At 45.4% G+C, this 27,962-nt stretch overlaps 1 protein-coding gene across 3 annotated transcripts in view; it reads right to left on the bottom strand.

Moving 5' to 3' along the window:
- The window catches only part of PDE8A (phosphodiesterase 8A), a 2,216,737-nt gene that overhangs the window by 1,357,030 nt on the left and 831,745 nt on the right, over positions 1-27,962 (bottom strand). For all 3 annotated transcript variants that reach the window (XM_069222557.1, XM_069222555.1, XM_069222556.1), the window contains exon 4: positions 705-761. In XM_069222557.1, coding sequence (XP_069078658.1) covers positions 705-761 — 57 coding nt within the window. The remainder of the gene's footprint in view (positions 1-704; positions 762-27,962) is intronic.

The following is a 27,962-nucleotide window of genomic DNA, read 5'->3' as shown; positions in this document are numbered from 1 at the left end:
TCAGATGCCATTGGTACAAAATATTTCAAACAGTAAAGAGGTCGGGATGCATCTGAAATGCCCCCTCCTAAACTTGATTTGGAATGAAAAAAAACACTTGATGAGTCACAAAAGATTTTCTGACTTGCGAAAAGGAGTTTAGTACATGACTAACCACCATTATGCAGAGCAAAAAATTTGATTTCCCATTAACAGAATTTTTCACCACAAGATATTTTTGTCATGTTGTATGACACCTGGCCAATTTTATCTTTCAGCTATTGTATCTTGCAAAAAAGAAAATGAGTAGAAGAAAAAAATATGCAGGGGTGCTATCAGTAGTTAATATTACCTCCACATGACAAATTACTACTTTACAAATTTCTTAACAAGAAATCAGTGTTTCTAGGGTGTCGATGAAAGTAAAATCATTTGTCCGTGTGTATATGCTTAAAGCTCTTAAAATACACTTTCACTGATTATGTGGAAAAATAATACGGTGACATCAGTGGATCATATTCTGTTTGTAACCAGCCTTGTGTGTAGATACAATTACGAAGATATTACAAATAAATGCTTTTTCTTAATGCACAATTAAAAAACAAACAGGATATTAACTATAAATCATATTCAATTACAACAACAGTTAATAAATGTAATAATAGATTTTTATAAATCTTGTATCAAAATATGAAAGAAAATACACACACAATTAACCCATTTACCTGCGTAAAACAGCAATGATAACTGTATTTTCTGATGGTTTGGTCGCTCGGATGGACCTTGAAAATTAAAATAAAAAAAATAAAAAAAAGGTATGATTAGTGTGAAATTAATAAAAACCCTTTGTTCTTCATTCATTTAAGGTAAACTAGAACAGAATTACCTTTGCTGACTATCTGAGGGGAGGCAATACTAAATTCAAAGGTAATAAAATTCACTTACTAATTTACAACTGCCACCATGTAAAAGACCAGCAACATAATATTTAACAGATCAGTAATCATAATACAGTCATCTTTTAGACATACCAAAACATTCTAAACACAATTTATAAAGAGAAAGTGGGCAACAGGAGAATGATTTTACCTGTACTCACAGTTCTCCTTCAGGGGATCTCCAATGAAAAAAAATCATAAGCACTGAATAGACCCATGATCCATAACACTCAGAGAACGTCTTCCTTCTTTGTTGAGGAAGGCCACATTTTTTTATTCAAAATTAAATAACTAGCCTATAGTAACAGGCTAACTATGTATATTTACTTTTAAAAAATTAGAAAAATGAAAAGATATTTTTCATATATAAATGTCACTGGAAAACTGACAAGCGTCAGTGGGAGACATGTTAAAAAAAAAAACTCGTTCATAAACCTTTACTAAATGAAATAAAGGGAAAGGAAACCAGGACAATGCAGTCCTATAGGCTGGAGCAGACAGGCTAAAAATTACCTGGAAGGCTCCCAGCCCTGCAGTGTCCCATCATGCCCTGTAGGTGGTAGTTACCTTAGTTATTTTATATAATGGAGTCAGAGCCAACATCTCCAGCAGAGTGGGCTCAGTGGTGAAATTAGGGCAATAGCCAGGCTGACTGGGGTGCAAAAGCTCATTAATCTCCAATTACTTGGAAAGCCGTTGATTAATGGCTTTCTAGAAAATTCTAGAAAATGCTTACAGTAGCGAAATAGCCCTAAAGATAGCCAAGACACTAGGATTAGACAAAGGCTTTGTCAGAAGGAGGGGTAATTGGTAGTCTGCTTCCAATTTAAGGGCACTGTAGCAGTGGAAAGCAGAGGAAGGAGAAAGAAGATTAAAAAAATTATGCAAAAAGAATTCCCAACTAGGCCTTATTTTGGCATTCTATTCCTGAATGGAACTCAAGAAAATATTAACTCAAAGAGGTAAACAGACCTTTGGGTGGCTGCTTTACAGATCTCTTGAAACATTTCCTAGTAAGGCAGCTGAAGCTGCTTTACCTCAGGTAACCTGGTGAGTTGTGAGAATCCTTTGAGCTGTCCAATTCAAATCAGCTGAAGGAGCAAAATATGTGTTGAATACCTCATGGTGAACGTGGAGAGCCATGGCCTGGTATGTTATTTGGAACAGTAGTTTGACAAAATCGGGCACCCCAAACTACCTGGAACCAGCGCTAATCAAACACAAATAGAATAGAGATTCCTTGTGGATCAGTTGAATATAAATACATCAATGACAACAAATCATAGAAAGCAGAATGTGATAATAAATGGTCACAAAGGCCCATGAAGGATTACATAAACAAAGACAGTTGCCATTTCATAATGGTGTTCAGTCCTCCAGAGATCACACAATAAGTAAACGTTAACATTCAATGTCTGTGAATGAAAAAGGTAACAACTGGTTTTAGATTTATGTAATCAGAGAGGAATCAAATATGCGTATTTCGGAAAATACGCCAAGGTCTCTAGCCAGGCTAAGAAAATTCAAAGACTCTGTTCGTACTATCCTCCCCAAAGCTCCAACAGGCGGATGCTGGCCTTGTTGACCAGTGCCACTGGCTCTCCTCATTTCCTTAAGGGCTGGTATCAGTTCCTACTGACTACTGTAAACGGCACAAGAAAAGGGCCCTTTGCCCCGACTGCCTCCCTTTACATGAATAACTGCCTTGCACTATTAATCCTTCTGTACCTGCCTCATAGGTCCCTTCCAGAGGGGCTGGAACATCTAATGGGCCTAAGAATAAGCCCCAAACTTCTATAAGTGCTAATTGTGTGGTCCTGCTGAGGCCTGTAGGATCTTCTCATCAACTTAACTCTGGGGTGCCTGGTGTTAGCACATGTCTCACTAAGCACCTTGCCCTCTTTGTCTCCCTTCTTTTACACTGGCTGCCTTATTTATATCACAAAATGGTGAAAAATATTTTATGGTATTGCGTCTATACTTTATCATTTGCTAATAATTTCTAATTTTGACTATGGGGTGCTGAGGCCTTTTTAGAAATTTTAATGAACATATTATATATCTGTTCATAGGTTTTCATTTTTAATTACAATTGACAGTTATGTTCCCTGGCTGATTGCATGTAAAGATTTGAATTAATCGAACATGAAATACATAAATACATTTTAAAAAAGGGACAATATGTAATGGGCCAAGTCTGTGAAGCTGCCTACTCACTTGATGGTAGCAATGAGATTTATATGAAATTGATTAATTACAAAAAATATGTTTAAAAAAAAAAAAACATAAATCGCAGATCATCCAAATGAATATGTGCAATGGGTGAGTGTATGAATGTAATACCGTATATATGTTTGTTTGAGAGAGAGTTCAGTCCTATTGAACTCTCAGAATAATACACCTGTCATTAGGAGAAGCATCATAAACAATGCTCATGAGGGACATCTTGCCACTTCTCTTACCAAGAGATGCCTATGTGAATTACTGGACTCCGAGGTACAGCAGGTTGTAGAAATGTGTGATTTGTACGTCTGCTGACAACAATCCGAAGGTGTCCACTCCACCCTTGATGCCTACTGAATGTTTGTCTGGTCCTTAGGTCAAAATAGGCATAGACATCATGGGACCGTATGCTACATTACCGGGAAGTTCCAGGTTCATTGTGGTTTTGATAGACTATATTTTGAAATGGCTTGAGCTCAAAATTGTGGGGTTTCTTAGGAACGTTTTGGGTTTCTTAGGAAAATGTTCCTGATGGAAGGGTTTGCTAAACAACTGGTTTCTGACAGGGGTACCCAGTTAATGAGTAAATAGTCTCAATCTTTTCTCATGTGGAGTTCAGCATTTGAAGAGCACACTGTACCACCCAAAATCCAATGGCCTTGTGGAAAGAATGATCAGGGTAGTTGGCAAAAGCATAAAGTGGGCTAATAGTGGTAATCTTGATGTAATAAAGTCTGTGCATTATATGTTGTGGTTTTACTTCACCACACCCTATTCTACTACCAAGGTTTCGCCTTTTGAACTTCTTAAATCCAATGCCAGCTTCCTTCTTGCGTGAATATTGAGATGAGTTAGAAGTGTGTCAGATGTGCAGCAATTGTTAGAGATGGTAAAGAAGAATGTATAGCAAAAACAAAGTTTGGTTTGACAAAAGTGACAAAAAAGTTGATGTTAATACTGAAGATTTGGTTTGCATAAAATCTGCTATTCATGTGAAAAAGATGGAAGAGTAAGTTCAGCGTTCCTGTCAGAGTAGAGAAAACTTGTGGATATGCTATCAAAGTCAGTGGTGGCTACTGATGGAATCTGGCAAAAGTTGTCAAGATAAGTAACTTACCTGATCATTGTGAGAGATCTCATGATGCTGGCGACATGGTGGTACAAGGTAATATGTGTTTTTCTCACAATCATAATGGTCAGTCTCAAATTTCTAATAGACGAAAGAGTTCCAGACAATATTTAAGGCAAGCAGGTTTCACTCATAAATCTGTGGAAAGTGTTACTATTTGTCAGGCTTTCTCTCTTTGTTGTTATGTTTTTAGGAGTGTTCTTGTCAGTTTGCTGTCACTGTTTTTTGTTTTGTGCAGATTTTGTATTCTACTTGTCGTTTTTTTCTTTGAGAAGGGAAGATGTGTAATACCTTATATGTTTGTCTGAAAGTAGAGTCCTATTGAACTCTCAGACAGTATATTCTGTGACTGAATGGTATGATGTAAGTGCTCATGGAATGTAGGGTTTATTGTGTTGACAGATGAACTGTAGCTGGGACTGTGCTTGCAGCCAGCGGAGGGGTCTCTGCATGTTTGTCCTCTGTTTCTGTGCAGCTTATTCGCAGTAATACATTTACTTTTTATTTCCTGGTGTCTTCGTCTTGATTACTACTAAATTGCCCAAGTGTACATCTCTTCTGTTATAATAGGAGTAGACATTAAAACAACACTGTTCACCCCCCTTACCTAACTTGGCAAAAAGCACTTACTGGTTGAGGCAAAGACATGTTATAGGCTGATAAAATTCTCTAGCTATCACTATATAGATAAAGGTTGCTATAAAACAGATTAAGCAATCTTGGCAATATTGGTACTTGATTAAAACATAGCTATGCCAATTGTATGGAAAGTAGCACCCTGTGGGTGACACTTGTTTGCCTCAATCCATAAGTGATTTTAGCCACATTAGAGGGGAGTGAATAGTGTTGTTTTAATGACTACTCATATAACAGAAGTGGTGCACACTTGGACAAAGGTTTAAGGCTGTCACTGAAATCACAGATGGCAAATGCAACTATTCTGTATTTGATACTAACCCTATGCAAGAGGTGCAAAGTAGGGATAGATCCTGAAGTACATTTCTCAGCCAATGAGACAGTGCTAGATAAAGAGGACCAACCTCAATTTTTAAATTGGGTCTCAAAGCTACCAGCACAACATATGCACTTTGCAATGAAGCTGTGTGGTAACTATAATGAAGTGAGTGATATATTAAGAGACAGGCATCATTCTTCGTCCAATTGTCACTGGGAGATAGAGTGACAAAAGCAACAGGAGTTTGGGTTATTAATTGTGACCTGATTGACTTCTGGCAGTTATAAACCCTAGGACTGATGAGAACACAATTGAGATTCATCTCCACTTTAGGGGTAATTAAGGCACTGAACCCTGCACTATGAGAAGCACCATTTAGGGGATTAATAAGGGGCATGGTATGTCATCAGGGTATGTCGCACTGTGAGAAATTAGGTTGTTGGTTGACTGGGAAGTGAGCCCTTGTTAAGCAACACCCACAATCCCTTGCAGAGTGAACCACAAAAAGTAACTAAATTAACCTGTGCTTAACCCTGGGTAGTGTGGTAATGTGTTAAGTATTTATGCAGTACACGAACAGCATCACAGGAAAAACACAACACAATAAAACTCCCAAACCAATTTAGACAAATGGAGTAAAGTTTAGTAAATTAATTGACACCAAAACCATCGAAATCCAATTAGTAGAGCCAGAGTTGTGAATTTTTTAAGTTTAAAGTTCAAATGAGCACTTCCTCAGTTTTAGACAATAGCCATCAAGACACATTTAGCACCGCAACCCAGGGTCAAGGAGTGAACAGAGACCACTTTGGGTTTCAGGACTCACTAAAGCAGTGTCTACGTGCGGGTTCAAGGTGGTGGGAGCCTGTTATGCCTATTTGGCTCTTGGAGTCAGTTCTGAAGTCCTGGGTGCAGGTCAAGATGCAGAGCTCGACAGCAAGGCTGGCCTCTAAAGATTCAAGGCAGGCTCCAGGCAGCAAAGCATAAGTCTGGCAGAGTGCACAACAGGTCATAGCAGCATGCAGTACTCAGAGTCCTTCCACAGGTCCAGTATATTCAAATAATTTAATTCCTTTTGACTGAGCCATGCACCTACAGAAGTGAGTGTATGGATTTCTTTCTTAATGGAAGAAGTAGGATCACTCGGTAATTCAAAATTAAGTATTAATTGCTGCATCAATTCTATATGATAATCACTTTCATCCTGTACTAAAATACTGCCACCTTTATCTGCTGGTTTTACCACAATATCTCTCTGATGGGCTAGTGAGGACAGAGCATCTTTTTGTGTCCTAGAGAAGTTGCATTTTACATATTTTATTTTGTTTTAGTAATGATTCAACTTCAGTAAGTACTACTAGTTATTAATTCTTTGGGCATAAGTTTTGTAGGTGGATAAAAAGCAGATACAAAATGTAGTCCAGTGATGTTATAGGTCCGCTACTAGATGTCAGAGAAGAGATATTTTAATCTTAAAGATCTGAAAACGTATACAAGTCAATCTGTATCTGGAATGGATCATTCCTACTCATAAGAATGAAAGAAAGACCTAAACTCAACACTTCATTCTCCGTTGAACTTAACTCATGTGATAATTTGAAAAAGGGGACCACTTCCAAATTTGTGTGGACTCTCTGTCGCTCTACCACTCGTAATATTGATATCTGGCCTATCTGAACCCTGGCGTATACTGGTTCCTTAAACATCCTTATTGGAATTCCTTATTGTTCCCCTTGCGGGCCTCTGTCCTCAATGTTAAAAAGACTGGTTTGACATAGATGGCCTGGGGCCAAAACCTAAACTCACTGCCCCTCCTTCTGTATTGTCACTATCAGAACCAGAGTTGTGGAAAAGTGACTTTTCTGAAAACAACCATTGTTGTTTGGAACTTGGATATCCTTGTTCCCTACTGCACCTTCTGATATCTTTCGGAAGTTTATCTGATTTTTTTTTAATATACACCCTGAGGAACTCAAATAAAGACCGTTCCAAATTCATTAGGAATTCTCTAGCATCTGTAACAGCTGGATCCTCTAGTAATGTATTTTCCAGTTCTGTAATTTCTTTTTTTTTTTTCAATTTGTTTTTGTGCAGTTTCAATACCAGAGCCATCCAACTATGAGAACATTTGTTAGATATAAAAATAAAGCCTGTCTTAAAGTCATCACCCTCCACAAAAATAATAGGAATATTCCATACTTGTAAGCCCACTGGAATTATATTAGCATTCAAACAATCAGTTAAGAATTTAGCATGCAAAATTCTTCTGTAAAATTCTTCTGTAATCGCTCTAAATTGGCCTTAGTGGAGTTATCTAAAATAAGGCAACAAAAGGCTTTTTGCTGTCCTAAAAGACAAGAACCACCTGTCATTTTGGCGATATGTTCATCTGTATGATACAAAGTATTCTGTTTAGACATATATAGACAGAAATTGAATCAAAACAATACAAAAAGCACTCAAAAGGAAACAAAACAGCATTATGCAAATGGGCCCCAAAACAAAATTCCACACTACACAAATAATTACCACAAATAATTACCACAACAAGCTACTCAAACACAAGAGCCCTTGCAGACAACCGCCTGCTCTAAACCATCAGCAAATAGTGTGAATATTTATAAAAATAATTCCTCGTGGAACATTTTTTTTTTGCATATCATATTACGAGTTCCAAGGGGAAAATTTGGTTGCCCTGCCTTTCATACACAACTTTCTAAAAGTGGCACTTTCAAGCTTGTAATGATAAATTTGACTTTACCATTAAAGAGGGTTTATCTTTACAAGTTCATAGGTACCAAGCATGACACAGCGACCTCTTCAGGTTTAGGAATTACAGCTTATTAAGTTTTCACTACTAGGACATGTAAAACTTGAAAGTCCTACCTTTAAATTATACAACACCTTGCCCTATGAGCTACGTAGGGCCTCCCTTATGGGTGACCTATATAACAAAATGGGAGTTTAAGGCTTGGCAAGTGGTATTAAAAGCCAAGTCGACATGACAGTGGGACACTGCCTAGGGCTGTAATGGCAGGCCTGGCATATGTCTTAAGGTGCTACTTAGGTGGGTGCCATAATATGTGCTGAAGGTCCACTGGTGACATTTAATTTACAGGCCCTGTGTATACGGTATAGCACTGTACAAGGGACTTACATGTAAATTAAATAAGCCAACCAGGTATATGCCAATAAAACCATGTTTTTGGGGAGTGAGCACAAGCATAGTAGTACTGGTTAGCAGTGGTAACGTGCACAGAGTCCTAAAGCCAAGAAGCGAACATCCAGCAAAAATTAGGAGGGGGAAGGCAAAATGTTTGGGGGTGACTCTGTAGAGCGGGCGATTTCCAACATGCACAAATAGATATTGTTAAAAAAAAAAAGACACAGTTTAGAAGTAGTTAGGGAACGTAGAGAATAGAACAGCTCATGGAATGGTTGAGGACAACAAACTAACTGCCTTGAAAGGCATTCCCCTCAGAGCTAGAAGGACTGAAATGTCTGGACTATCGAACATATATGACATGGAAATACATTGAATGGGATAAAACAGGGAGGCTTGTCAACTGGTTTTGTCACTTGGAGACCAGGAGCGTAGCTAAAATACACACCAGGAGTGCGGTCACGGAGAGGTGCACCAGCGTGGGACCAGTCCGTTCCTGGGATGACCGCCCTGTGGCCAGCACTTTTCCCATGAAGCTCGTTCCTTAAATTGAGGAGGGTCTACGCCGACTGATAGCTTTTTTCTGGCTTTTTTCTTTCTTTTTTGCGTAGCTGATCATGTAAGTTTTTTTGTTTCTCTTTTGCCCAATGTGTATTTTTGTTTTTTTGAGAGGAACTGAGGTCTTTGTGGTCCTGATGAAACGCCATTTGATCCTTAGGCACAGCTGAGGCGTGACACATGTCGACCTTCTAGCTAGGGTGAGAGCCAATGTGCTCTGTACCCCCCATGTCAACAGAGTATAGAAACATAATTTTGTGTTCTAGTTCTCTCCATTCTTCATAGTAGGTCGGATTTCTTTCCTACTTATCCTCGTGGCACGCTTATATAAAAAGATCGCTGGCACAGAGCCCCCCTGTAGGGGCCCGTTGGGCACTGCAGCGCCAGTCTGACGAGGAGCAGACCCAATGATGAAGCCTGACATCCAATGGACGTGTGAGGGTTCTAGCTTCTAAGTTTAGAAGTGCCAATGTAACTTCTCTCTTCTTAGGAACAGTGTGCTCAACTTGATTGTTGCTAAAATACACACATCAGGATTTTAAGTTGATGTTCTTCGACTACTACTTGAAACTCTATGCTAAAGGGGATCAGTCCACAGTCAATGCGGTGGTGGGCTATCTTGAAATTCTACTTTTGAGTTTATGATGCAGGATATGCTACAAGACCTAGACATAACTAACAGTTTAGGAAGTGAAGTACAAGTTACTTACCTTCGGTAATGATATATCTGGTAGAGACATATTCTAGTTGCAGATTACTTACCTATGAATTTCCCCAGGTGTCAGACTGGATCTGGAGATTTTTTCTCTGAGCAGTACCCCTATGCGCCGTTAGGTGGCGTCGGTCGACTCCGCAGCCGTCATTGGCGTTGCGGTCGCTGTGCTGACGTTGCTGTCGTATATAGGCACCACCCCGGCGCGCTGACATCATTTTCTTATCACAAGTTTCCACATCAGTTAGTGCGGAGCCATGAGGAACACTAAGAATGGTGCACCAGAACTAGGGCCCTTAGAGGGAAGTACCTGTCCCAAGAAATCAGTTTGCAGAGCGGGGAGGATGGGCGGGTCGGTAAGGAATCTGCAACTAGAATATGCCTCTACCAGATATATCCTTACCGAAGATAAATGACTTGTACATCTGGTAGAGACTTCTAGTTGCAGATTCCTTACCTTTGAATAGCTACGAGCAATACCATTCCCGGTGGTGGGCTGCGAACTAAAGATCACACCAAAAAGTCCTCCAGGACCGAACGGCCAAAATAGCCATCCCTGCGGACCTGACTGTCCAGGCAGTAGTGCTTGGTGAACGTGTGTAAGGACGCCCACGTTGCGGCCTGACCGATATCCAGGACCAGAACTCCACGTGCGAACACTGTGGTAGCAGCAGTTGCTCTGGTCGAATGAGCTTGCAAACCTTCAGGGAGTTGCTTTTTCGCCAAAGCGTAGCACATCTTGATGCAGAGGACTACCCATCGTGAGATAGTCCTCTTCTGCACCGCCTTCCCTTTCCTCGCACCCACATATCCCACAAAGAGTTGATCATCCACCCGGAAATCTTTGGTATGATCTAGATAGAACGCCAATGCTCTTTTTGGATCCAGAAGGTGGAGTCTGTCGTCCTCATGTGAGGGATGTGGGGGTGTGTAAAAAGAAGGCAAGGTGATAGATTGGTCTACGTGAAAAGACATTACCACTTTGGGAAGAAAGGAAGCCCTGGTACGAAGCACCACTTTGTCAGGATGCACTTCTAGGAATGGTAGCTTCGAAGAAATAGCCTGAAGCTCACTTACTCTGCGAGCAGAGGTGATGGCAATCAAGAATGCTGATTTAAGTGCCATAAAGGGCAATTGTGGAGTGGCTCGAAAGGAGTGCACATGAGGTATGTGAGGACCAAGTTTAAATCCCACAGGGGCATGATGAATGGAACAGGAGGGAACATGTGAGTGAGGCCTTTAAGAAACCTCCCAACAATGGAAGATTTTAAAAGAGAAGGTTGGTCTTGTAGCCTTAAGAAGGCAGAGATGGCAGAAAAATATCCCTTGAGGGTGCCCAGAGCAGAGCCCTGCTGGGCAAGAGTCAGAATAAAGAGAAGAACCTCTGAGAGAGGTGAAGAGAGGGGATCAACAGATGTGTTTTTACACCATGCCACAATCTATTTCCAACGACCGGCGTACACCGTCTTGGTGGAGGGACGCCTGGCTGCCAAGATGACATTACAGACTTCAGGTGGAAGGTCAAAAGCCGTCAACTGTTGCAGCTCAATCTCCACGCAAGGAGGTGGAGACTGGACAGGTTTGGGGGAATAACCGTCCCCTGCTGCTGCAACAGAAGATCCTCCCGAAGGGTGAGTCTGATCAGAGGATGGATGGCCATGCTCAAGAGCTCGGGATACCAGATGCTTTGTGCCCAGTCCAGAGCTATCAAGATTACTTGGGCCTGGTCTTGCCTGATCTTCTTCAGAACTCTGGGCAAAAGTTGTATTGGCGGGAAGGCGTACAGGAGGCCTGAGATTCGTGACAAAAAGCGTCACTGAGCGAGTGCCGCCTTGGAAACTCCAACGCGCAAAACAGCTGACATTACGCGTTCTCTGCAGAGGCGAACAGAACTAACCAAGGCTCTCCCCACTGCTGAAAGAGACCTTGCGCCACCTCTGGATGGAGACGCCATTCGCGATCGACCACGCATGGAGGGCTAAGTTAGTCTGCTCTAGTGTTCAGCGACCCCACCAGATGTTGAACCACCAGGGAAATGCCCTGGTGTTCCAGCCATGTCCAGACGCAAAAAGCCTCTTGACAAAGGGTCCACAACCCCTCTCCGCCTTGTTTGTTGCAATACCACATGGCAGTGGTGTTGTCGATGAACATCTGCACCACTTTCCCTTTGAGAGAGGGAAGGAATGCTTTCAGTGCAAGTCGGATCGCCCAGAGCTCCAAATGGTTGATGTGGAGCCCGGACTCCGCCAGGGACCAGAGGACTCTGATCTCCGCTTCTCCCATGTGGCCGCTCCATCCCAGGAGTGATGCATCTGTCACTACTGTGAAATCTGGTTGGGGAAGGGAGAAGGACCTGCCCTTGACCAAATCTGGATTGGACAACCACAACTGCAGGTCTTACGCCGTTCCATCAGAGATCTGAACCATGTCAGAGAGATTTGCCTGATGCTGCGCCCACTGAACTTCAGGTCCCACTGCAGAGCCTGCATATGCCATGAGGCATGTTGTACCAGTCGGGAGCAAAAGGCAAGGAGGCCCAGCAGCCTCAGTCATTCTGACTGAAATCAAGGATAGAGGCTGAAACATTGGTATCATAGCCCAAATATTCTGGACTCACTTTTCAGGATGATAAGCCCAAAACTGCGCTGTACCCAGAACAGCTCCGATGAAAGGGAGCGTCTGAGGGAGTCAGGTGTGAGTTTGGCACACTGATAGTGAACCCCAGTGAATGCAGAAGGTTTGCAGTAGTCTGGAGGTGGGAGACGACTTTCAGGGGCATGTCCCCCTTCAACAGCCAGTCGTCAAGGTCGGGGAAGACTGGGACCCCTAACCTGCGCAGATAAGCCTCAACCACTACCATCACTTTCGTGAACAGCCAAGGGGCACTTGTAAGGTCAAAGGGGAGCACGGTGAACTGATAATGCTTGTGACCTACCACGAATCGTAGGCAACCTCTGTGGGCCGGCAGGACGGGAATATGGCATCCTGCAAGTCCAATGCAACCATCCAGTCTCCAGGGTCCAGGACAGAAAGTACCTGAGCCAGGGTTAACACCCTGAACTTCTTCTTGAGGAAGAGACTGAGGGACAGGAGGTCTAGGATAGGGCGAAGCCTCTTGTCTTTTTTGGGCACCAGCAAGTAGAGGAAATAGCAACCATGACCTACTTCTGGCACAGGAACCCTTTCTATGGCTTCCTTGGCCAAGAGAGCCTTGACTTCCTCGCGGAGAAGTGCAAAATGATCCTCTGACAGGTGATCGAATGATGGTGGCATGGCTGTAGGACAAGTCTCGAAGGGGAGGTAGTAGCCACTTCAGTCGACCTGTAGAACCCACCTGTCCGTGGTAATGGATTCCCAGTGGGGCAGATGACGGCAAATTATGCTGCCAACTGGTCCCGGATGTCCCAACGGACTAGGAAAGTTCTGAGGCAGAGGAGGGAGTGGGGGTGGGCTGGACAGCCCGCTGACTTCCTGATCCACGAGGATGTTAGAACCCACGTTCACATCCACGCAGGGGCTGTGCAGCATGCGTGGGTTCATGGCTCGATGGAAATGGATGCAGTTGATTGTCCCTTCCGTAGCCACAAAAGGAGCAAGAGGCAGACTGTGGGGGGCAAGGAGCGGCTGCGAGGCCAAGGGACCGAGCTGTAGCCCAGGAATCCTTAAAGCGCTCAAGTGCAGAGTTCGCCTTGTCTTCGAAGAGACGAGTGCCATCAAAGTGCCTGTCCTTCAAGGATTGCTGGACATCCTTCGAAAATGCAGACATCCTCAACCAGGCGTCTCACTACCACCGCTGATGCAACCAATCTGCCCAGTGAGTCGGTCGTATCCAGTTCAGAACTGATCATAAACTTGGCTGCGTCTCTCCCGTCTGTCATGGCTTGGGGAAGAACATTCCGGGCCTCTTCGGAACTTGGAGCAGTACTTCTGCGACTGAATCCCAGAGAGTATGGGAATTGTAGCCCAAAAGGCACGGGGTGTTCGCGGACCGTAGTGCTAGGCTGGCAGACAAAAACATCTTCTTCCTTAAGTTGTCCAGTCTTTTCGATTCCCTGTCCAGGGGAGCGGTAGTTAATGTGCCAGAGGATGAAGAAGCCTGGATTACAAGGCTCTCAGGCCTAGGGTGTTGGGTGAGGAAATTTGGGTCATTTGGAACAGGCTGATGGAGACGGGCAATCGTTCTATTCACAGGAGCCCTTGTGCTGTGTTTGGACCAGGTCCCCAGAAGGACTTCTGTAAGAGCTTCATTGAAGGGAAGGAGGAGTTCTGAGTTGGAGGCCCCAGGCTGAAGCACTTCAGTCAGGGGGTTAGGCCTGACCACCACAGAAGGAAGGTCGAGGTTCAGAACCTGAGCTGCTCTTCTCACCACCACTGAGTATGACGCCCCCTCCTCCGTAGCTACAGTATGGAGAGAAAACATGCCAATGTCAGGAGAGGTATCCAACCCACTGACATCACCCAAATTCTGCACCAAGTCCAGTTTGAGTTCAAGATGGTCTTGGTCCAGCGACCCCTCTACACTATTCCCATACCCATTATAATGGGGTTCAGGATCAACCCTGGGCACAGCAGAGCCCATGGAAAACCGTATCGGCAACGAGTGACGTTGTTCCGGCTCCGGTCGTCAGGATGAGTATAGGATCGATGTAGATTCTGGGCCCAATCGGCACCGGAAGCGTCAGGACAGGTCCGGAGGTGCCCTCCAGAGTCGGACCGAAGTCAGTGACTTTGAACATAAGGAGGCCCTCACCGACTCTCCGGGCCTGAAGGCACTGAGGATGGGTCGGACTGCCCAAATATGAGCCTCATGGCCTCATAGAACTCCTTTAGTTGGGCAGGGATAGCCCCGGCTTCCAGAAATTTGGGGAGGTACGGAGAGGACCCAGACTGAGGCTCCGAGGACGGAGGCCTAGAGCATCGATGCTCTTCCCACGTTGCGTCGTGCGAGCGACAGGGCGAAGTCAAAGAACGCTTCACCTTCTTCGACTTCTGCTACTTACCCGAATGTCCAGAGGACTTGGACGAAGAAGAATGGTGGTGACTCCGTTACCGGTCTCCTGACTTTCCTCTCGGACGGAATATGGAACAACACAGAGTCGAGTGTCGGGCCACCATGAGCTTTAGGAACTGCTCCCTCAAAGCTTTTGGGTTCATGGCCTGACACTCTGGGCACAATTTCGGGTTGTGGTCGCGCTCCAAACACCAGAGGCAAACCGACATCATGCGGTGACAGGAGTCGCAGGGCTTGAATCCGGTCTTACAGGACATCATTGGACGCAGAAAAACTCGTCAAAAAACGAATTAGACAAAATGTCGTAGTTAGTAAAAAAATGACTGCGTAGCTCTTCTCTGGATCTGCGCGTAGGCTGGCACGGAAAGAAGAGAACTGACATCAGCGCACCTAGGTGGCGCCTATATACGACCGCAATGTCATCACGGCGACCACGAAGCCAACAATGCCTGCGGAGTCGACCGACGCCACCTAAGGGGTACTGCTCGAAGAAAAATCTCCAGATCCAGTCTGACGCCTGGGGAAATTCAAAGGTAAGGAATCTGCAATTAGAAGTCTATCAGATAAAGGTGGCAGCAAACACTGACCTTTGAGAGGTTGCTTTTTGGGAAATGTGTAGCAAATCTTAATGCAGTGCACAACTGAGGGAAGTTGGCTGTGTATGCACTATTTCAAAGTAAGAAATAGCATGCACAGAGTCCAAGGGTTCCCCTTAGAGGTAAGATAGTGGCAAAAAGAGATAATTCTAATGCTCTGTTTTGTGGTAGTGTGGTCAAGCAGTAGGCTTATCAGAGGGTAGTGTTAAGCATTTGGTGTACACACACAGGCAATAAATGAGGAACACACACTCAAAGACAATTCCAGGCCAATAGGTTTTTACATAGAAAAATATATTTTCTTAGTTTATTTTAAGAACCACAGGTTCAAGATTTACAAGTTATACTTCAAATGAAAGGTATTTCACTCAGGTATCTTAGGAACTCAACACAATATCATGTACAGTTTTGGCAAAAATGGCAATAAGCTATTTTAAAACTAGACAGTGCAATTTTCAACAGTTCCTGGGGGAGGTAAGTTTTGGTTAGTTTTGCAGGTAAGTAAACCACCTACAGGGTTCAAAGTTGGGTCCAAGGTAGCCCACCATTGGGGGTTCAGGGCAACCCCAAAGTTACCACACCAGCAGCTCAGGGCCGGTCAGGTGCAGAGGTCAAAATGGTGCCCAAAACGCATAGGCTTCAATGAAGAAGGGGGTGCCCCGGTTCCGGTCTGCCAACAGGTAGGTACCCGCGACTTCAGAGGGCAGACCAGGGGGGTTTTGTAGGGCACCAGGAGGGACACAAGCCAGCACAAAAAATACACCCTCAGCGGCACAGGGGCGGCCGGGTGCAGAGTGCAAACAGGCGTCGGGTTTGCAATTGGTTTCAATGGGAGACCCAGGGGTCTCTTCAGTGAAGCAGGCAGGCAAGGGGGGGGCTCCTCGGGGTAGCCACCACCTGGGCAAGGGAGAGGGCCACCTGGGGGTCCCTCCTGCACTGGAGATCGGATCCTTCAGATCCTGGGGGCTGCGGATGCAGTGTCCTTACCAGGTGTCAAGTCTTTGAAGCAGACAGTCGCGGTCAGGGGGAGCCTCTGGATTCCCTCTGCAGGCGTCGCTGTGGGGTCTCAGGGGGGTCAACTCTGGCTACTCACAGACTCGCAGTGGCCGCGGAGTCCTCCCTGTAGTGTTTGTTCTCCACAAGTTGAGCCGGGGGCGTCAGATGCAGAGTGCCAAGTCTCACGCTTCCGGCGGGAAACGTGTTGTTTTCAAAAGTTGCTTCTTTGTTGCAAAGTTGCAGTCTTTGTGGAACAGAGCCGCTGTCCTCTGGAGTTCTTGGTCCTTTTAGATGCAGGGTAGTCCTCTGAGGCTTCAGAGGTCGCTGGACCCTGTGGAACGCGTCGCTGTAGCAGTTCTTTTGAAGTGGGGAGACCGGCCGGTAGAGCTGGGGCCAAAGCAGTTGGTGTCTCCGTCTTCTCTGTGGGTTTTTCAGCTCAACAGTCCTTCTTCGTCTTAGGTTGCAGGAATCTATCTTGCTGTGTTCGGGGAGCCCCTAAATACTCGATTTAGGGGTGTGTTTAGGTCTGAGGGGTTAGTAGCCAATGGCTACTAGCCCTGAGGGTGGATACACCCTCTTTGTGCCTCCTCCCTGAGGGGAGGGGGGCACATCCCTAATTCTATTGGGGGGATCCTCCATCTGCAATATGGAGGATTTCTAAAAGTCAGAGTCACCTCAGCTCAGGACACCTTAGGGGCTGTCCTGACTGGCCAGTGACTCCTCCTTGTTTTTCTCATTATCTCCTCCGGCCTTGCCGCCAAAAGTGGGGCTGTGGCTGGAGGGGGTGGGCAACTCCACTAGCTGGAGTGCCCTGGGGTGCTGTAACAAAGGGGGTGAGCCTTTGAAGCTCACCGCCAGGTGTTACAGTTCCTGTAGGGGTAGGTGAGAGGCACCTCCACCCAGTACAGGCTTTGTTACTAGCCACAGAGTGACAAAGGCACTCTCCCCATGTGGCCAGCAACATGTCTGGTGTGTGGCAGGCTGCTAAAACTAGTCAGCCCACACTGGTAGTCTGATATGGTTTCAGGGGGCATCTCTAAGATGCCCTCTGGGGTGTATTTCACAATAAAATGTACACTGGCATCAGTGTGCATTTATTGTGCTGATAAGTTTGATACCAAACTTTCCAGTTTTCAGTGTAGCCATTATGGTGCTGTGGAGTTCGTGTATGACAGACTCCCAGACCATATACTCTTATGGCTACCCTGCACTTACAATGTCTAACGTTTGGCTTAGACACTGTTGGGGCACAGTGCTCATGCACGTATGCCCTCAGCTATGGTATAGTGCACCCTGCCTTAGGGCTGTAAGGCCTGCTAGAGGGGTGACTTATCTATACCTGTAGGCAGTGTGAGGTTGGCATGGCACCCTGAGGGGAGTGCCATGTCGACTTAGTCATTGTATCCCCACCAGCACACACAAGCTGGCAAGCAGTGTGTCTGTGCTGAGTGAGGGGTCTCCAGGGTGGCATAAGACATGCTGCAGCCCTTAGAGATCTTCCCTGGCATCAGGGCCCTTGGTACCAGGGGTACCAGTTACAAGGGACTTACCTGGATGCCAAGGTGTGCCAATTGTGGAAACAAAGGTACAGGTTAGGGGAAGAACACCGGTGCTGGGGCCTGGTTAGCAGGCCTCAGCACACTTTCAAATCATAACTTGGCATCAGCAAAGGCAAAAAGTCAGGGGGTAACTTACACCAGTGACTCCTCCTTGTTTTTCTCATTATCTCCTCCGGCCTTGCCGCCAAAAGTGGGGCCGTGGCCGGAGCAGGCGGGCATCTCCACTAGCTGGGATGCCCTGTGGCACTGTAACAAAGGGGGTGAGACTTTGAGGCTCACCGCCAGGTGTTACAGTTCCTGCAGGGGGAGGTGAGAAGCTTCTCCACCCAGTACAGGCTTTGTTCCTGGCTGCAGTGTGACAAAGGCACTCTCCCCATGTAGCCAGCAACTTGTCTGGTGTGTGGCAGGCTGGTAAAACTAGTCAGCCCACACTGGAAGTCGGGTGTGTTTTCAGGGGGCCTCTCTAAGATGCCCTCTGGGTGTATTTCACAATAAAATGTACAATGGCATCAGTGTGAATTTATTGTGCTGAGAAGTTTGATACCAAACTTCCCAGTTTTCAGTATAGCCATTATGATGCCGTGGAGTTCGTATATGACAGACTCCCAGACCATATACTTGTATGGCTACCCTGCACTTAGAATGTCTAAGGTTTTGCTTAGACACTGTAGGGGCATAGTGCTCATGCAGCTATGCCCTCACCTATGGTATAGTGCACCCTGCTTTAGGGCTGTAAGGCCTGCTAGAGGGGTGACTTATCCATGCCATGGGCAGTGTGAGGTTGGCATGGCACGCTGAGGGGAGTGCCATGTCGACTTAGTCATTTTCTCCCCACCAGCACACACAAGCTGGCAAGCAGTGTGTCTGTGCTGAGTGAGGGGTCCCCAGGGTGGCATAAGACATGCTGCAGCCCTTAGAGACCTTCCCTGGCATCAGGGCCCTTGGTACCAGGGGTACCAGTTACAAGGGACTTACCTCGATGCCAGGATGTGCCAATTGTGGAGACAAAGGTACAGTTTTAGGGAAAGAACGCTGGGGCCTGGTTAGCAGGCCTCAGCACACTTTCAAATCATAACTTGGCATCAGCAAAGGCAAAAAGTCAGGGGGTAACCATGCCAAGGAGGCATTTCCTTGCAGCAATCCAGCTGGAAATGTTTGTCTTCTGCTCTACCTTGCACCTTTCTTTGCTCCTGTGAACCCCAAAAAGATGCGATTCTCCACCCAGTGGTCTCAGGTATGATCTATATAAGAGCTGAGCACTCCCTTGAGGCCCAAGCCATTGAGCCCTTATCATTCCTAGAGGGGTGGGGTGGAGCACAAAACATCTGCAGAGTGATGGTTAGACCAACGTGGAATGATGATAAGCAGGAAAGATGCCCAAGCCTGCAGAACCAGTTTTTTAGGGAAGAAAGTAGTGTACAGTGGATAATCACAAAGAATCAAAAACTCACCCATGCCGTGCCAACGTGCTGTTGATAAGAAACACAGCCTTAGCAGTAAGGAGTAGTAAAGGACAGCTGTGATGCAGCTCGAACGGTGAGCATGTGAAATAAGCCTGGATGGCTTAAGGAGGTCCCACTGGGGCATTCTAAAGAGAGAAGGGCAGATGGGTGGAATCGTGTTGCATCCTTTGCAAAAACAGTATGACAACAGGTGACCTAAACAATGAAGGCTGATTTGACAACTGTAAGAAGCACTGAAGGATCCACTTAACACGCTGGTCAATTTGTTGCCCACCGAGGTGGAATAATTCCTGCCTTTCGTCACCATTGAAGAGATTGGAGATTTCCTGCAGAACAATCATTATTGTTGAATTAGATCATTGCCATTTTTGTTTAAAGTACTAAATTGCCCTTAAAACTGGCCTGCCTTGCTTGTCTTCTTCGACATTTTGATCTCTTATGTGTATTTTAATATGCTATTAGTGTCTTAAATTTTAGAGAATTTTAGTTTTAGAATTTGCACTCTTGTCCTGACATGTTATGCTTTGCTTGAGCACACATATTTTAGCTTAGCTTAGACCTGCCTTTTCACCTAAATATGTGCACTGATGTTATTTATTCATTTTAGGTTAGCCTGCTTTTCAGTGGGAATGTTTTATTTTCTAATCAGACGTGATTTTGTGATTTCATTCGTACTATTTCTGTGCACAACATTTCAACATGTAACTCTGTCCAAGACTGACAAAAACAGTACAAGATAATCCGGCTAGCATTGTTGCCACAAGAGTATGTAACCAGTCCTACACTTGGGCACATGCTCACATCAGGCCTATTTCACAGAACAGAAAAGACCTTCTGGGTAGATTATATAGTGCTCTCCGGACCCAATAGAGGTAATGAAGCCAACTATGACCAGAACCTAATACCCTTACTGTTAAGGATTGCTTTAGGTCTCGGTTCTTCCGTTCCACAACAGAATTTCCCATGGGATGATATGGAGACAAGAAATGAAGCTGAACACCTATTGTTGCCATGGTGTCCCTGAATGCCCTGGAGGCAAAGGCAGGACCCAGGCATATGGAGAAGGAGCCTTGAAATCCACAAGTGGTGGTGGCTCATAAGAGGCCTCGTGTATCAACCCGAGTCTCAAAAGGCATGTCTGTGAATGAACCCTCATCAAGAACATTAATAGATCTTGTCCACAAAAGGCACAGGCTGTATGGAAAGACACATCTTTGGTACACACCTGAAGAAGAACCACAAGCAATGGAAAATCAGTTGCACACAGGTCAGTATTGTTAGGAATGTCAATCACCAATTCAGCTCAAGCTCCTCCAGCAGTGAAACTCCAAAACACTGCATCATGAAATCACAACACAGGTGGGCTGGTAGGAGCTCCATTACCTGGCTTTACTGAGATCAGACATTGCATATCAAAAACAGCAACAGCAGAACACCACCAATCAATAGCACAGTTACTGGAATTCCACCAAAGACACTCAAGAAGAGTGAATGGATGGCTGAAGATATCACTCCAAATACAGTCATGAAGGTGCTGACAAATCAAGACCAGGCAGCCTTTAAAAAGTTCACAATGCCCACAGTTTTAGATAGGTTGAAAATCCTGATCATTAACTCCCCAAAATGATTGGAGAAGTTGGCACTGAATAAGGATTGTATCTCTGCTGATGATCTTGCTAGTTGGAGGTCATAGGTCTATATGACTGTTGTCCTAGCCACATATTTTTTAAACAACAGCGCCTTTAGTCTGCACAGCTTGTCAAAATTTACATTTGAAGTAGCAATGGAGGGGTCACATTTCTGCTACTTTTATCTCTTGTATGGGAGGAAATAACACATGGCCGCAGCAAGCTACAATTTGGGAAAACAAAATCAAATAGGCGATTCCAGGCTTCATCCCACCTTTACTACTCAGCATCACATAACTTCCATTCGAAAGTATCTGAAATACTTGACAAATGAAAGAGACAGGGGTATCCTTCAGAAAGCAAGCCACCTTCACTATGGCCGCATTACAAGTGCTGTGCAAGGACATCTGCTTACAAATCATAGAATGAATGACAGCAGTCTCACACTGCTTCTGCTAAGTAAGACCTCTTTTTCACCGTTTGGACATTTGCAATCGAAAGATAACTCCAACACCTCGTGGATGGAGCTATCCCCTAACCACTCACCACAGGTAGCTAGTGTATCCACCAGAAAAGGTGTTACCGAAGGTAAGTAACTTATTCTTCTGATGGATACAACTACCTGTGGATTCCTCACCTAATGAATACAGTCCCAAAGAAGTAACGCATTCAGAGGCCGGTGCCTGAATGGTTACACCAAGAAAACCTGCAGCACGGACCGTGCAAAATGACTATCCCTCCTAACCTCTGAATCCAAGCAATAATGCTTCGCAAAAGTATGGAGGGAAGACCAAGTTGCAGCCTTACAAATCTCAGCCACAGGAACACCTCTATCCAAAGCCGAAGAGGCCGACTTAGCACTGGTAGAATGGGTTCTAATTCCAGCAGGAGGAACCTTCTTTGCCAAAGAATAACAAATTTTAATGCAAAGAATGACCCACCGGGATGGTGTTCTCTTGTGGACTGCCTTGCCCTTCCTCTTCCCCACGTAGCCGATGAAGAGCTGATCTTCCACTGGGAACTCTTTTGTTCTGTCAACGTAGAAGCTTAAAGCTCTTTTAGGGTCAAGCCGATGAAGTCTCTCCTCCTCTTTCGATGGATGGGGAGGGTAAAAGGATGAGAGCGTAATGGACTGCCCTAAATGGAAGGATTTAACAACCTTCGGAAGGAAGGCCGCCCTGGTCCTCAGCACCACTTTGTCCGCATTGAAGGAAGTTCACTCACACGCCTAGCTGATGTGATGGCTACAAGAAAAACTGTTTTTAACACTAGAAACCTTAAGGGGCATGAATGTAAAGGCTCAAATGGTGAACCCATCAAGAATGTGAGTACTAAATTCAGATCCCATTGAGGCATAATAAAAGGAGAGGTAGGGAACTTATTAGTAAGACCTTTCAGGAACCTTACAACTATAGGGGATTTAAACAAGGAGGGTTGATCAGGAAGCCACAGAAAGGCCAACAGCTCCGACAAGTAGCCCTTAACAGTCGCAACTGCACAACCCCTCTGCACCAAGGACAACGGAAATAATAAAATGTCAGACAAATGGGCACGTAAGGGATCAATTTGGTTCTCTCCACACCAAGCCACAAATTTTTCCCACCTGCCAGCCTAGATTGATTTGGTGGAGTGTCGCCTGGCCGATAAAATAACGTCCACCACCTCTGGGGGGAGAGAAAAGGAACTCAGATTACCCCATTCAATCTCCAGGCATGCAGGTGCAGACTCTGGAGGTGGGGGTGTAAAACCTGCCCCTGCGACTGCGAGAGGAGGGCTGCCCTGAGAGGGAGACGGAGCGGAGGGCACAGTGAGAGTTGGAGAAGGTCCGAGTACCACACCCTTCGAGGCCATTCCGGAGCTATTAAGATGACTTGGGCCCGGTCTTGGCGAATCTTCCTCAAGAGTCGAGGAATCAAGGGTATGGGGTGGAAACGCGTAAAGCAACTGGCCTTGCCAGGACATCTGAAACACGTCTCCCAACGTCCCTCGCACCGGATACTGGAGGCTGCAGAACGATGGACAGTGTGCGTTCTCCCAAGTGGCAAACAGATCTACCTGAGGAAATCCCCACATCCTGAGGATGTACAGGATCAGGTCCAGATGGAGACGCCACTCGTGATCGGCTGAGAAGTGCCGAATGAGACTCTCCGCACGTACCTTTTGAACTCCGGCCAGATGGTTTGCTACTACGCAAACCTGATGGTCCTGAGCCCAGGACCAAAGCCGTAGAGCTTCTCTGCAGAGAAGGTACAACCCTACTCCTCCCTGCTTGTTGATATACCACATCGCAGTAGTGATGTCCGTCAGGACCTGAATCGCCTGACCGCGAAGTGAGGGGAGGAAGGCCTTGAGACCCAAACCTATTGCCCGCAATTCCAACAGATTGATGTGAAACATCTGTTCCACTGAAGACCAGCGACCTTTGATCTCCAGGTCCCCCAGATGAGCTCCCCACCCTAAAGTGGAAGCATCCGTTATCACCGTGGTCACAGGAGGCAGCAGTGAGAACTTGGGAAAGGTTGCTGTCCACAGCCCACCATTGTAAATCCGCTGCAGTGTCTCTGGAGATCATTATTGACTCCTCGAGATCCCCTTTGTGTTGAAACCACTGCCTGCAGAGGCACCACTTAAGAGCCCTCATGTGCCAGCATGTATGAGTGACCACAGAATGCATGAGGCGAACAGACCGAGCAGACGAAGGACCTTGAGGACTGGAACAACCGCTCCACTTTGAAACATTGGAATCAATGCCTGGATGTCCTGAATCCGCTGAGGCTGAGGAAAAGCTTGATTCAACGTTTTGTCCAGTACAGCCTCTATGAACAGGAGACGTTGAGAGGGCTCCAGGTGAGATTTGGGCACGTTTACTGAAAAGTCCAGATCGAACAACAACTGGGTTGTTATCTGCAGGTGACGCAACACGAGGTCTGGAGACTTGGCTTTGCTCAACCAATCATCCAGGTAAGGGAATACCGCTAACCACTTCCTCCTGAGATGCGCTGCAACCACTGCCATCACCTTCGTGAAGAGTCGAGGAGCTGAAGTAAGACCAAAAGGAAGGACTGTAAACTGATAGTGTTGCTTCCCAACCACAAACCAGAGATACTTCCTGTGCAACTTGAGAATAGGGATGTGGAAGTAAGCATCCTGCAAGTCGACAGACACCATCCAATCTTCTTCGTTCAACGCCAAAATCACCTGCGCTAGGGTCAGCATTTTGAACTTCAAGTGCACTGGTTAGGTTTGGCAGTGAAGGGTGCATGCACCCTTTCATGCAGGCTGCAATGGCAGGCCTGCAGTCACAGTTTGCATGGACTTCTATGGGTGGCATAATCCATGCTACAGCCCACAGGGGACCCCTGGTGCACCAATGCACTGAGTAACTAGGTACCATATGCTAGAGACTTACAGGGGTGCTCCGGTATGCCAATTGTGGGTGTGAAAAGTAACAAACAACTAAATTTAGGGGAGAGAGCACTGTCACTGTGGTCCTGGTTAGTGGGATCCCCGTGAACTAGAGTCCAAGCATACTGACATCAGGCAAAAAGTCCAGGTAACTATGCCAGAAAGATGACACTTTCCTACACTGTGTATTTGCCTATCACGTGGTCCCCATAAACTCTTCAAATCAATAGAGTTCTTCCAACAATCATAGACCTCAACAGCCAGCCGTTTGTATTGTATTTGTAAAGCGCGTTCCGGCCATAGACATCGAAGAGTTGAAGAGTGGCTTAAGCAGAGCAGAGTGAACGTGACCGTAATTTACTGGGGAAAAAAGCCAAGTTTTAAGTTGCTTCTGAAAAGATATATGAACCTTCAGCCTCCTAATATGTTCTATAAGAGAATTCCAGAGCTTTGAAGCCAGCACGGAAAAGGCCCGTCCTCCCCTCATTAAATAGATTAATTTTGAGTCAGTTAGCAATATTTTTCCCACTTTAGAAGGCAATTTAAAACAATATGACTCTCTCTTACATAGCACCATGCCTAGAAAAGTATGCAAACTTTTCTACATATGTTTTGGAACTCTCCACTGGTTTAGTCGGACAATGCTCACACTCTGTGTAATTAAAAACTGATCAACTGATCTTGGAGTACTAACTTGGTGCAGAAAGTGATGTCAATATTGATGGGAACAGAATATTTCCCTATAATTTGCTGTGTTCATGTATAAATCTTCACTCATGTATAAATACTGTATAAGATTCACGCCCTGAAAGCACAGAATCAACTGATTTAAAATCCCTATCATCAGAAACAATCCCATGTGTAATAATATAATTCATTGAAACCTTAAAGACATATGGAATTCGAATGATCTCAGTAGGCACAAATATATCATATGGTACTTTATCCTACACAATCATATCAGGAATCGGAACAGCTGAAATGTTCACAAGGAACAAGTCTCTTCGGACCTTATGGAAGAAAAGTAAGGTGTCAAAACCTCATCCACCAGTTCAAGAGCAGAGCATTCGGGAAGATAGTGACAATTTATCAGTAAAAAAAAAAAAAAAAAATGATGACAAACCCAATCCAAAGCAGGAAGGCAAGCAGTGTCAACAGTATCCATAGATAGTACCACGGACAAACCAAATATTTGTTTTTAAGCCAGTTATGAAGCTTACGTGTTGTTGAGAGAGGTGCGGTCACAGATGCAGAGAAATATGATGAAAAGTGGTCAATGTCGACAAAATAACCAGAAGCAGTTTGTGCAAAAACCGGAGCCGGTGCAGAACTGGTAGATGGACCCAATAGTGGTAGTTCATAATAAACAATGTCATCTGTTTGTATTGAATTGGATAGTAAAGATCCACGTTTTGGCTGTTTCTTGTCGGTGAAGTGGTGACAGAAAGTAACAAAAGTTTATTCTCTGCTCTCCTCAAGCTCGGGGAGACAATTGTAGCATTGGTACTTGCAGAAGCATTGTTAAGTGTTTGGACAGGTCTAGGAAGGCTTGGGAACTACCCAGAAATCCTCATGGCCTACTGTGCAGTTTGACGTCAACTGAAACAAAATGGTTCTCTTTGGAACCAGGGAGCGGTGGAATGATGACAGTTCTGGTACACTGTATTCTCCGGACTAGAACCAGTGCTCCTTTTTCATAGCAATCTTTTCTCGTACTAGAGCCCCAACTTTAGGAATGCAGCCAGTGGATGTTGTTGGCAAATTCCTCATTCCCAAGGTGACGGAATAGGCAGATGAATTTTCATCACAGGATTGTTGTGTGTCCTGTAAAGCAGCAACATGTCCATTTATGTAAAAAGATGTTTCTGCCGCCACTGTGCCAGAGCCATCAAGATCTGGGATATGCATGGGTATTCCCAAATAGGACCTTGAAAGGGGTGTGTCCTCCCAAAGACCTTCTGGGTAGATTATTTAGTGCTCACTGGACCCCATATAAGTGATGAAGCCAACTACGACCAGAACCTAATACTCTTGCTGTTAAGTATTGCGTTAAGGCTCAGTTCTTCCGCTCCCCAACAGAATTTCCCTTGAAATGATATGGGGACGAGAAATGGAGTTGAACACTGATTGTTGCCATGGTGTCCCTGAATTCCCTGGAGGCAAAGGCAGGGTCCTGGTCCGAGTGGAATGCTACAACTGCATATGTCCAGATGGAGACTTGTAAATCTTTAATAATAGATCGAGTGTCAGCCGATCGCTGTGGCTATATCCAGAGAAATCTAGAACATGAATCAACAGTGACTAAGATGTATTTGTATTCATCATCATGTTGTAAGGTACCGCAGTGGTCCAAGTACACACACTGAAGTGATTTGTTGGACAATAGGAGGGGTGTCTGTGGTGGGCGTTGATGGTGGACCCTTTAATTTGTTGATAGATATCACAACAAAGGGCATACTGTATGGTCAGTTTTTGTATAGACCTGGCCACCAACAGCATTCCTGTAGCAGGGAAATAGTAGCCGCCACACCAGCATGGGCAGAAGCAACACTCTCATACATCGCTTTAATGAGATCAGATCTCTGATGTTTGTTGCGGATCACACCATCACCCACCCCTGGGATAGTTGCGAATGCAATATTTTGGGCACTGAGGTGGTAGGTATATTTAGCAGGGTATGCTTTTGGCAAAGGCTTGCCATCAGCCAAAGCTTTCACAGCAGAAAATGTTGTATGAGAACAAGTAATCACAGCGACAGAAGCCGTAACAACTACGGATTTGGCAGCGTCATCAGCCAAAGTGTTTCCTACAACATATATTCCTACACGTTGATGGCCCAGTGTATGAAGTACATGAGCTCTTGGTAGTCTGTCCATAAGATTTGCAACCCTCCCCCACAAATCTTTGTGTTTCATGGTGTTCCATTGTCAATCTCTGAACCTGTTCAGGCGCCGATGTTATAAGTAATCATTGGAGGACTGGACACAGTAGAACAAATCACACACAGTCAATGTAGACTGTTCAGGATCTATAAGTTCCAGTGCCAAACTTATAGCCTTAAGCTCTGCAAGCTGTACAGTGCAGTCCCCTAGGTTCTGCATGTAGGTATGTTGAGGTTGGAATGTACCATCCCTCATTACGCCGCTAGCAGCTGCACAAGCGGCAGAGTATTGGTGTTTTGTACCAATGGGCTGGTTGTGCTGAACCATCAGTGTAAATGATTGTTCTATTCTGTATTAGTCAAGAGACATAGGCCCTCATTACAAGATAAGCGGTATTGACCGCCTACCGCCACGGTGACGCCAGCCAACATACCGTCGCCATGGCTACCAGCTGCCCACCCACATTATGACCGTAAACGGAATTCCGCCAGAAGGCTGGCGGAATACCGTCGACGGTCATGGCGGCGGTTAGGTGGCGCTGCTGTCAGGAGCAGCGCCACACCAGCAAAACACCGCCGACCGTATCATGAGCAATGATACGGGCTGGCAGTGTTTTGCTGGCGGATGCTGCTGCTGGAAGCAGCGCTGCATCCTGTCTCCTGCCGGAGGACCCCCTGCAAGCAGGTAAGTTGGGTTCTCCGACAGGAGAGGGGGGTGGGTGTGTCTGTGCGTGTGTGGAGGTGTTGTGAGTGTGTGTGTGAGGGG

This window comes from Pleurodeles waltl, chromosome 3_1 (assembly GCF_031143425.1).
Source record: "Pleurodeles waltl isolate 20211129_DDA chromosome 3_1, aPleWal1.hap1.20221129, whole genome shotgun sequence".
NCBI classification, from domain to species: domain Eukaryota; kingdom Metazoa; phylum Chordata; class Amphibia; order Caudata; family Salamandridae; genus Pleurodeles; species Pleurodeles waltl.
The sequence above is the reverse complement of the archived record's forward strand: the minus strand, read 5'-3'. Positions and strand labels throughout refer to the sequence as shown.